The 11982-nt window shown below is 34.6% G+C and overlaps 1 protein-coding gene and 1 long non-coding RNA gene across 2 annotated transcripts in view; one reads left to right on the top strand and one right to left on the bottom strand.

Moving 5' to 3' along the window:
- The window catches only part of LOC130048012 (uncharacterized), a 1762-nt gene extending 423 nt beyond the window's left edge, over nt 1–1339 (top strand). Inside the window, exons 2-3 of the long non-coding RNA XR_008796844.1 lie at nt 798–883; nt 988–1339. This is a non-coding gene — a long non-coding RNA (uncharacterized LOC130048012). The remainder of the gene's footprint in view (nt 1–797; nt 884–987) is intronic.
- Nucleotides 1–11982, bottom strand: part of LOC125655965 (centromere protein P-like) — a 22184-nt gene extending 10202 nt beyond the window's left edge. Inside the window, exons 1-3 of the mRNA XM_056144004.1 lie at nt 11641–11982; nt 4197–4361; nt 3282–3360 (exon numbers count right to left, since the gene is read on the bottom strand). Coding sequence (XP_055999979.1) covers nt 3282–3360; nt 4197–4361; nt 11641–11696 — 300 coding nt within the window. The 5' untranslated portion in view covers nt 11697–11982. The remainder of the gene's footprint in view (nt 1–3281; nt 3361–4196; nt 4362–11640) is intronic.

Here is an 11982-nt window from a genome sequence, read left to right as displayed (position 1 = left end):
GTTTAAACACACGACATACACAGTAGATGTATTATTTTGTATGTATATATGTATTCCATGTGTGCTTAAAATGTAACTCCCACCTGTGCATGTGATTGTAAACGAACGGATGTCATGTAAATGTATACCACATTTGTAAACATGGGCTCTCACAACTCTTTTATTAAGAAAATATCGTTATGAAAATAACCGTTACGAAAATAACATACCTTGAACTACATGTATAAAAGTAATGAAAAACAAATATCTGTATAGACCTACTATCTAGGGGTATGAGGAAACCGGATAGAAAGTGGAGGAGGGGAGGGGGGGGGGGGGGGGGGGGGGCATGTGTTGAATTATAATTCCCTAGACTATAGTGTGTATACATATACTATTACTTTGAAATTTCAGTGACCTAAGAAATATATCAAACCTGAGGTTTCGTGTTTCACACAAACATGTAGGTTGGCAAAAACTTTTTAAAAATAATGTAAATTAATCACAAGTCTGCATATGCCCTCTCATAGGCAAATGTATGCACTGTATGTATAAGTAAGATATGTATACTACACGTATGCCCTTCTCTTGACCCACATTTTGTAAATAAAACAGATATGATAAGTCTATGGCAGTTTATGAAAACATATATACATATATACATGTCATCTCATATTGCAATTCATAATTTTGAAGCATCAGTATAAAAGTGTTGCGACACAATTTTAAAATTCACATTGTCTGACGCAGTCTAATTACTCAATGGTATAATATAGACCTAACTCTGCAAATATCAATTATGATGATCTTTTTTCTAGGCATCAGTCTGAGGACCAAGGGAGGTTAGATAGGACCAGTGCAGGTTGATGTGGATTTCGAGTCAACAAGTATAACAGCAAGAGAGGTACTATATTTTCTTTTGATAAACATTTGTAAAGACAATTCTGAGTATATCAGATATTCATCTTTTTTGCTATATTTAAATATACTTATCTATATTTTGAACAGGTACTCCATTTACAGTGATGATGACATATCCCCTGGACCCCCACAACTCCACAAATTTAAAAATGTTTGATCAAGTTCCGAAGATTAAAGAACTACTGCAAAATTTGGGACTTGGATGAAAAACGTTAATTCACTTATATGAGCTCAGAGCAGTGGATGTTGTACAACATACTTAAAACTAAATTGTGAATTTGAGGGAAAACAAGTACATGTACTCGTGTATTACATGTACATGCCTTTTGAAAGACAATAATATTGCATAGATGTAAAGGAAATTTCAATGTTGATTATTCTTTCTTAGATATATTAGTAAAAAATGTGCACATGATAGAATATCAATTTTATAACTTCATTCAATGTGTTTGAATTTTCCTTGTAATTCAAAATTTAGTTGAAACATACATCATTGATACATTAATGTATATAAAATTTTTATAAAAGTTTCATAATGGAACTAATTCACCCCCCCCCCCCCCCCCCTTATACATACAGTGAACATAGACCTTCACCTGGGGAAATCTACTGTTAGTTAATGCAATATACATGTACATGCATTCTCAGTTATCCAATAGTGAGTTTTTGGTTCATTGTGAAACTACAATTAAAAATCTTAAACTTATGAAAGACACACTTATCTGTGAGGGCAAGATGACTCAGATGGACTTACATGTAGTGATCCATGGGCAGTCCATGGGTCTCTTTCCATTGATATTAATTATTTATTGAAATATGAAATGGTTATTTAAACATATTTGGTGTATTATACTGTATAGTGATATAAATTTCTATAAAAAAAATATGTACAAGTAATAGATTTGGTCCAGTTATTACAAGAAATTGTGTGAAAAATAACTAAATATTTAGGCAATCATTGCGAGTGCAAAAAGGTCAACTGCAATAGCACACACTATATATCATTCTTAAATGGCTCATAGAAACTTCTAGTATTGTGAATTTGAATGCTCAATGTGGCAATTTGGGAATGCTTAATCATTTAAGGTCAATAGTTTATCTCTGCTGACTGTATCTCTTATAATTCATTTCTAGAAGGGAGGGGGTAGGGTTACAAAATCTGACATAGTTTCAGATTAAACCTCATTTGGTATATTTTTTTCCATTCAATATTTTAGATACTACTTGACTTATTGTAAAAATGAAATAAAATCAGAAATTTTATGAGCAGAATTTTGTTGTTGTCAGAAAATGTATGCCTGGTAGTATTTGAGAAACGCCATATTTAGGGTAAATTTGGCCATTTGCCAAGTCGAATCATCCCAATGTTTTCCTTAGATGCATTTTGAATTTCTGATCAATGTTGATTATTTGTCTGTTTGTGTTTAATTTACATAACTATATATGACAAACAATATTTCTGGTGTCAATAAAATTTTTATTGGCTTCTTTGTTAATTTGCTCAATTTTGGCATTTTTTGCCTTTTGGGGCTGCAAAAGAGGGGATTTCAATCTCGCATTCCTCGAAAATTAACCTGATTACTTTTGTTGATTTTTTGATATGTTTTAGGATAAAGTCAAAATGTTATAAAAAATAAAATTGAAAAAACTTCAATGAGCGGTTTTTTTGGAGCTAGCTATCAATAGCTACCTTAAAGTCATGCACAAACCATCAAGTTCCCTTCCTATGACTTACTGAACAGTTTTACAATTGATATTTTTTGCTCATAGATAAATTCATTTGAAAACTCCATGAATGAATTTTATGATTAAAGGGAGATGTGTGTTACTTTCAAAAATGAGCTTATTGATTGATTGATTGATGTTTTCCGCCACACTCAACAATTTTTCAGTTATTTGGTGGCGCCCAGTTTTTTATTGGTGGAAGAGAGAACCCAAATACAATGTACCTGGGAAGAGACCACCGACCTTCCGAAAGTAAACTGGGAAACTCTCACTTACCGGTGCAAACAGGATTCGAACCCGGGCCGACCAGAGGTGAGAGGCCATGTGATTTTGAGCGTGATGCTCTAATCACTCAGCCACAGAGGCCCCGAGTTTATCGAGACTTCAAGAACGAATTGTATGATTAATGGAAGATGTGTTAATTAATAAATGAATTTATTTAACCATCGTCAGAAACCCACAGTATATAGTCGCACTTATTTTACCTTTTAAAAGAAGTGTGACCGACCGTGGGTTTCTGACGATCGATGGAATTTATTGAGACTTTCAAGAATGAAATGTATGATTAATAGGAGATGTGTGTTAATTTCATAAATAAATTTATCGAGACTTTCAAGAATGAATTGTACAATTGATGGGAGATTATGGATTCTAACCTGTGACTGTAATCGCTGGACTTCAGTTAGAATTTCCTCATCAGGTCTCTGTTTCTTCTCACCATACTGAATATCATACCTACAATTATTCATCCCGTCAACTGCATCCACATTCAAAACAGCAGAACGTTTGCTGCTGTTGTATAATTGTTATAACAATAGAATTTTACACTAAGCTGGTAGAAAATTTCCACACTACTATACTAATAATTGTTCTACAGAATCATATACTGAGGCTGGTAGACAGGGCATAAATAGGCACAAAACTTGTCAATCAAAAGGATAAAACATTGTTTAAATTGAAGACAACATTTTCATATTGAAAACTGCATAAATATTTGTTAAAATCAACAATTCATACAAAAAAACATTGCCAACATCCCAACATAAAATTCTCTCTTTGTTTCCTCCAGTTCTGGTGATTTTTTAGAGACTTACAGTTCCTGTGATTATTTAAAGACTTACAGTTCCTGTGACTTTTATAGAGTCTTACAAGTCCTGTGATTGTTAGAGACTTACAAGTCCTGTGACTTTTAGAGACTTACAGTTCCTGTGATTTGTAGAGACTTACAGTTCCGGTAATTTGTAGATACTTACGGTTCCGGTGATTTGTAGAGACTTACAGTTCCGGTGATTTGTAGAGACTTACAGTTCCTGTGATTTTTTAGAGACTTACAGTTCCTGTGATTTTTTTGAAAATTACAGTTCCTGTGATTTGTAGAGACTTACAGTTCCTGTGATTATTTAAAAACTTACAGTTCCTGTGACTTTTATAGAGTCTTACAGGTCCTGTGATTGTTAGAGACTTACAGTTTCTGTGATTTTTAGAGACTTACAGTTCCCATGATTGTTAGAGACTTACAGTTCCTGTGATTGTTAGAGACTTACACTTCCTGTGATGTTTTATAGACTTACAGTTCCTGTGATTTTTTTGTGACTACAGTTGTCTTCTCCTGAATTGCTTCAGTCAGTTGCGCAACTTCTTCTTCCAGTCGCAGGATTTCCTGATCCAGATCCAGTCCGTTCCTTTGAACAGTCCCGAACAGGGTTGGTCTGAGAGGGTTATCCTGTTTCCCAAATCTAAACAGACCATGTTAAAAACCTTCAATCAATTTCGCAGCACATTGTATTTATTGTATCTTTTGCAATTGATGGAAATAAATATTCTTTATCTGCTATTCAACTTCGCTAGCCAAGGTTTTTAGTCCACTTTGCTGCCTATAAACCTGGGGAAAGGGGTGGACCAAAATCCCTTGGCTAGCGAAGATGTCTGCTAACTAGCATGAAAACAGTTCACTCAAAATTTTGAGGATCTGTCTATCTGCTAAGTTGTGTTATCTTCGATTATTTCTGCTTTATGAATAACAATAGTGACACAAAGGCGAGTTTGGAAATACAAATTTCCTTCTATCATGTCTACATATTTGTCAACATTGAAGCATCAGTAAACCCTCCTGTTTTTAACTGAGATGGAGTTTATTCAACACTTCCCCTATGGCAATTAAGATCTCACGAAAACGTAAAATTAACCTTTCTTAGCAAGAGTAAATACAGTAAAATATCTGTATCTCGAATATGGTTTATCTCGAATACCCCGCTTGAGTCGAAGTCGACCGCCGGTCCCGCCCGTTTTCCCTATATAAATGATTAAAAAAAAACTTCTGATATTTCGAACACGGTAATCTCGAATACTCCGCTTATGTCGAAGTATTTTCAAGGTCCCACACCCTAAATTCACCTGGTTTATCTCGAAGTGCAGTCAATTTTCCGCTCTGCTTACCATACCTGGTGTCGTTAAGTCACACATTCACACCTGCGGCTACATCAATTATAATTAATTACCTCTAATCCACGCTCGCCTTTACCGAGAAGACCCAGGTCGCAATAAATGGTTCAACGGCTTGGGTGATTAGTGAAGCCTTTCAACATTACAGCTAAAATTCACCACCAATTATGAACTAACACACCCGATTCCAAGGATGGTGTTTTGAAAGACACACGTACGCTCTATCGTTAACATGTGGGTTAGATAAACACACAAAATCGTGGAAGTACGCTTGAAGGTAATGCCCTTAATAACGATAATGCATTCAATAATACATGCTTGATCATTAAAACTAGTACAGAGAAAACACGAAAATTTCTTTAATAAACATTTAAAAGTTTTTTTTTTTAAATCCGTCTTTTTTGTTTCTTACGAGATAAGTTCTTTCATTACAACGCAACAACTACATCCCAGTCGAGCCTGGATATCAGTAAACTTAAAGTAAGCATACAGGCACGATCATCTTAATTTTGAAACACATTGTGAATTCAATTGGATGTTTATATATATCTAAAAAAAGAAATGTTTGTCTTTGGAATTCCACAATATTAATTTATCAACTTGTATTAAACTATAAGAAACGGCAACGGGGTTTTTGTTTATAATGCAAATCCCATATTATCCTTCAATTTTTTTTTATCCAAGATCGATTTTGGGTATCTCGAACCCCCGGATATCTCGAAGTTTTTTCGAGGTCCCTCGGACTTCGAGATAGAGATATTTTACTGTATATCTTGTACAATGGAGAAAAACACGTCCAGAGGACTACACCTCTTCATGCTTCACGTGAAAAGGAGAAAAGGTGCTAAAATGTCTGATACTTCTGCAAATATATTAATCAAAACAAAAACATTCACGATGTACATTGGATTTCAGCCTCCTTCCCTTTCACGCAGCAACGTTGATATAAAATTTCTTGACTGTGTTGTAAATTTTATAGAGACAATTCGCATCTGACATGTTCAGTGTGTGTCACACTTATTCAACATTGCACAGAATTTGCCACTATTTTCAATCAAAACACTATAATACACGTTTATGGCAACGTTTACTTTCTCGCTAAAGAGGGATAATCACATTTTAGTGAAAAGATCGCGCAATAGGGAAAGTGTTCCCAATTGACCCAACCTGTAAAAAGTATCATATTAGATGGCAAGGGGCAGTGAGAGCAGAGCAGATGAAAAATTAAACCAAACCTATGGAACTTGATAAATTTTGGTCAAAATGGCATTCGATTTGAATACAAGCCTGTGGACATGTATTTCTCCATTTTGAATCTCATGTACCCAAGTTCACGTCGTTCTGAGATTAGGGGTGAAACGATGCATCGCGATCCGACCGAATCGCAATGTAGTGGTCTCGATTCGAAGTTAGATTTATTCGGGGTCTGCTTCGGTTCGATACGGTTCTAAAATCATTGCACACATTGCTCTTGATAACACGGTTTCTGATTAGCCAATGGAATTGAAAATTGCCCAATGAGTAAACTTTGCTGTATCAAAATGGACGCAGTCGAGTTGAAAAATGCACCCCCAATGTTTAAATCCTAGGTATGGCGACATTTCGGCTTTAGGACAAGTGATGAGTGTTGCTCCATGTTATTACGTTTTTACATTATGTATAGAGTAATAATACAATAAAACATAAAAAATCTTAGCATTATAAAGAATTTGGTACATGATATTGTATTGAATCGAAAATCATCGAATCGAGACTAAAGTATCGAAAAATCGAAGCGAATCGAGAAGGTACTGTATCATTTCACCCCTATCTGAGATGTTACATAAATTTGGTAAAAGCATGTAAATCTTATTTTCTTAGTCATATATAATCACTCTTAGATTAATGCGATTGTACCATGTCTCTGCATACGTTTGTGAATTTGCTAAACAGCGACGTTGAAAATGATGTCACAATGCACTGTTTACATCAATTGCGTTATGTTTCTCACATTCAATGAATAGGTGGATCAAATGTCTTTAAAGTTAGGAGGATGCTTTGATTGAGCTCTAGCTGTCCTCACTAATAAAAAAACAGTCAATTGTTGGAAAATTCTATGCGCTCGATTATGAAAATTTTATTCCATTTAATCAGTTTTTAGATATTTTTTTTTCAATGACCAGTTTTTGAAGAAAATTTCTGCCATGACCTATCTAACGGCACACATGAAATCGAAAGTATCCATACCCAGTGAATAAAGCATGTTTGCATAATTATAAAGCCAATTGTGAATTATGCAGATATCATAAAACCATTTTCAACATGTTCAAAGGCTACTGTTACTGCTACTGTTACTCTGTTACTCTTATTGTGTTTTTAATTGGTGACCATAGATCCGATTGGTTTTTAAAAAAATAAAAATAAAATAAATTTCTTTCCTTATTTTTCTTTGCTGAGTGTTAATTATATTTTAATTATGCTGGATCATCATCAGTTAATGACATGTAACTTCGATATACGGGGATACAGCTGAAGCAAATGATATACATGAATACAGGGTATATGTTTTTGGCGCGTTAAAACCCTTTGAAAAATCACATTGACTTTAATATATGTAATTAAAGGATATTAAGATAGTGAAAGAATAACAAATACACAAACAAAATATTCATTTACACTCTCTCAGCAATAGAAACAACAAATATAAACATTGAAAATATTTATTCACACTTTTTCAATAGTTAATTTAAATGACTTTATTATAGAATTGCTCTATGTCCACAGGGTTTGACACTAAGGCACATCCTACCGACCGAGTCTACTAAATGATAGGTCCGGTCAGGTAAAATGTCGATTTACTAGCCAGACTGGTTGTGTTAAAATAATAAACAAGAAACTTAAGGCCTTTATACCATAAGATATTTTATTCTTAACTAAAAAAAATAACTGCAAAGAGCTTGAGAACAATTTTGAACCGTGTGATGACATGATCTCTACTTTTAGTTCTAATAAATAAGTCGCAGTTGGAAGTGATGTTAATGTGTGTAAAGTTATGTTTCGGATATATATTAAATTCAGTTTTCATTTTTTTAAAACAGTTTAATTGAATCAAATATTTATAAGAAAGTGTTTATCAAATTAATAAATGACGTCATAAACAACCATTTTTCGATGTTGACATATGTGCGGGAATGTCTCTTTATTCAAATACGACTTCTCGTCCTCAAGGAAAGATGTCCCAAGAGAAAAAAGAGGAAAAGGTTGGGAAGAAACAAAGCAGGGCTTATGAAATAGAAATTTATGAGAGAAAAAAACAGTTGAGGTCATTTTATTCTAAATGGAGTGAAGAATTCCCGTTCCGGGTAGAATTTAAAGAAACAAAAAATGTGTTTGAAAATAAAAGCAACAAACTGAATGAAGAGATTAAAGATTTTTTTTAGACAATTGAATATTGTTTAGTTAACTTAACGTTTGTAATTTGAATTAAGTATTTAAATATGGAGAAACAATTTTTTCTGGAAAGTTGGTCAAGGCTAGCGGATATAAGGTCAGGTCTAGTGAAAATCATTTGAAGTAGCCCAACTGGTCTAGTGCTCAAAAAAGTAAATGTCAAACCCTGGTCCACTTATAATCGATAATTAGTTAGTCAACCAATCATCGATTATGAAATTATCACCGATTCCTATTACTAGGTGCTAACTCTGGGATATTTTTGTCCTGTTATGGACATGATGGATATAGATTCTAATGCCTATACTTTTTACTTTGCGCTTAAAAACGGTCACGCCATATTGGCGTAAGACTTCCTCGCTAAAGAAGGATGACATCGTGTTTTAGTGAAAAATAATCTCGCAATAGGGAAAGTGTTCCCATATTGGCCCAATATATAAAAAGTACAGTAAAATATCTCTATCTCGAAGTTCAAGGGACTTCGAAAAAACTTCGAGATATCCGGGGGTTCGAGATATCCAAAATCGATCTTGAATTTTTTTTTTGAAGGGGGATATATGATGCATAGTATGGGATTTGCATTATAAACAACAATCCCGTTGCCGTCTCTTATAATGCAAGTTGATTGATATTGTGGAATTTCAAAGGCAAATATTTCGGTGTTTTTTTCTCCATATCTATAAACATCACATTCACAATGTGTTTCAAAATTAAGATGATCGTACAATTTGTATGCTTACTTTACTGATGTCTAGGCCCGACTAGGATGTAGCTATTGCGTTGTAATGAAAGAACCTATCACGTAAGAAACAAAAAAGACGGATTTTTAAAAAGAACTTTTTATGTTTATTAAATACAATATCTTATTAAGTACAGCTAATACGCATGTGCTATTTTATTCAGCATTTTTTATCCATGTTGATAATGTGTTTGGAGGGATTTCGTATTTTTTAGCGATGGCCACCTTACTGTCAATTCCTTTCTCTACATCTGCAATAGCTTGAATCTTAGTTTCTATGGTATGCGATTTTAACTTTCTTTTAATGCCAGGGATTAGCAGCTTGTCTTTACTGTCTTGAGACATGTTGTCGAATGATGAACATTTCACGGGTCTCTATTTATATGTTGTTGTGATCCAAAGTGTTTAATTTCTGTTCACTTTGAAGATTTTCGTGTTTTCTATGTTCTAGTTTTAATGATGAGGCGTGTATTATTAAATGCATTATCGTTATTATGAGCATTAACTTCAAGCTCACTTCGACAATTTTGTGCGTTTATCTAACCCACATGTTAATGATATAGCGTGTATCAGTCAAAACACCATCCCTGGAATCGGGCGTGTCGGTTCATAATTGGCGGTGGACTTAATCCGTAATGTTGGAAGGCTTCACTAATCACCGGAGCTGTTGAAACAATTATGGCCACCCGTGACTACTCGGAAAAGGCGAGTGTGGATTAGCGGTCATTAATTATAATTGATGTAGCCGCGGGCGGAGACGTGTGTTTTAACGACGCCAGGTATGGTAAGCAGACCGGAAAATTGACTGCACTTCGAGATAAGCCAGGTGAAATTAGGGCATGGGACCTTGAAAATACTTCGACATAAGCGGAGTATTCGAGATTACCGTGTTCGAGATATCAGAAGTTTTTAAAATCATTTATATAGGGAAAACGGCCGGGACCGGCGGTCGACTTCGACTCAAGCGGGGTATTCGAGACAAACCATATTCGAGATACAGATATTTTACTGTATAGTATTAGAATTAATCATATTGTTATCAATTAATCCAGATTCCACAAAAGTAGGCAGTTTTATCTGTAAAGGTCTACAATGTAAACAACAACCATTGAGCTTTGCGAGTGTAGCAAGCGAGTTGGCAGTATTAAATGTAAAGGTCTTCAATGTAAACAACAGTGAAGATCTCTAACAGGTTGAGAACACTTCCCCTATAGCGAGATATTCTCGCTAAAACGCGATTATCCCTCTTTAGCGAGAAATAAACATTACCATAAACAAGTGTTTTGGCGTCTTTATTGAAAATAATGGCAAATCCCGTGCAATGCTGAATAAGTGCGACACACACTCAACATGAAGCGAATTGTTTCTATGAAATTGACAACAGAGTCAAGAAATTTAATATCAAAGTTGCTGCGTAAGAGAGAAGCAGTCTGAAATCCAATACATATCGTGAGTGTTTTTGTTTTGATTAATAGAGGGCGAAGCCCTCTCACGGCCCGAAGGGCCGTGAGAGCGGAGATCTCCCTATAGGTAACACGTATATACATGTTTAAAAGGAAAATATAGGAAAACAATGAAAAATTAAACCATACCTATGGAACTTAAAAACTTTGGTACTAATGGCGTCGATTCGAATACTATCGCGTGGACATGTATTTCTCCATTTTGAATCTCGTCTACCCTAGTTCACGTCGTTCTGAGATGTTACAAAAATTCGTAAAAGCATGTAAATCTTATTTTCTTAATAATATTATAATCACTCCACCATTAACGCCATGTTTGTTGTGGTTCAGACGCTATGTTTGTAAATTTGCTAAAATACGACGCTGAATATGACGTCACAATGTACTGTTTACATCAGTTGAGTTATATTTACCGCGTTCAATATATAGGCGGATCAAATCCTGTTAACTTTGGGTTGTTTTTGGTCTGTTTTGGATATAGATATAGATACTAATACCAAAACTTGTTTGCTTCGCCCTCAAACACGGTCACGCCGTAAAACATATTATATTTGCAGAAGTATCACACATATTAGCACTTTTTCTTCTTTTCACGTGAAACACGAAGAGATGTATTCCACGGGTGTTTTTCTCGGTTGTACGGGATATATTTACTCTCGTTAGAGAGGGATAATCGCGTTTAAGCGAGAATATCTCGCTACAGAGGACGTGTTCCCAACCTGTCTAGGCCTATATATGTAAAGAATCGATCAATCGAGAAACCATAAGTTACGCTAGAAATTATGGGAAAATACGATAATGATGAAAACACCAGGCAGTCAAAAACAGGGAACCGGGTTGTTTTTGTCCTGTTTTGAATATAGATACTAATGCCAAAACTTTTTTTTTTGCTTCGCCCCCAAACACGGTCACGCCGTAAAACATATTATTTCTTCTACTTACAAGTCAATTTCTTGTCCAACATGATAATCTTCTCCAAATTGTAAACTTCCCGCCATTGTCAACACCGGAAAATAAAAATGATAAATAATTTTAAAACTGTATTGGCTAAATCAAAATAATCCGGAATTATAAATGGTTATGAGATTTTTAGGGGAGGAGTAGACTTTAAAGAATTTACATTTGTTATATATAACGAAAATGTAAGACTGTTCAAATGCATTCATTACTTCGGTAGATCCAGAAAAAATATGTGGCGCAACCTTCAGTCTTTATTGTTGCTTCGCTGTCTAGTAATAAAAGATTATAGAGGTTTATGTTATAAAATCTCTATTTTCTCTAAGT

This window comes from Ostrea edulis, chromosome 7 (assembly GCF_947568905.1).
Source record: "Ostrea edulis chromosome 7, xbOstEdul1.1, whole genome shotgun sequence".
Lineage (NCBI taxonomy): Eukaryota > Metazoa > Mollusca > Bivalvia > Ostreida > Ostreidae > Ostrea > Ostrea edulis.
The sequence above is the reverse complement of the archived record's forward strand: the minus strand, read 5'-3'. Positions and strand labels throughout refer to the sequence as shown.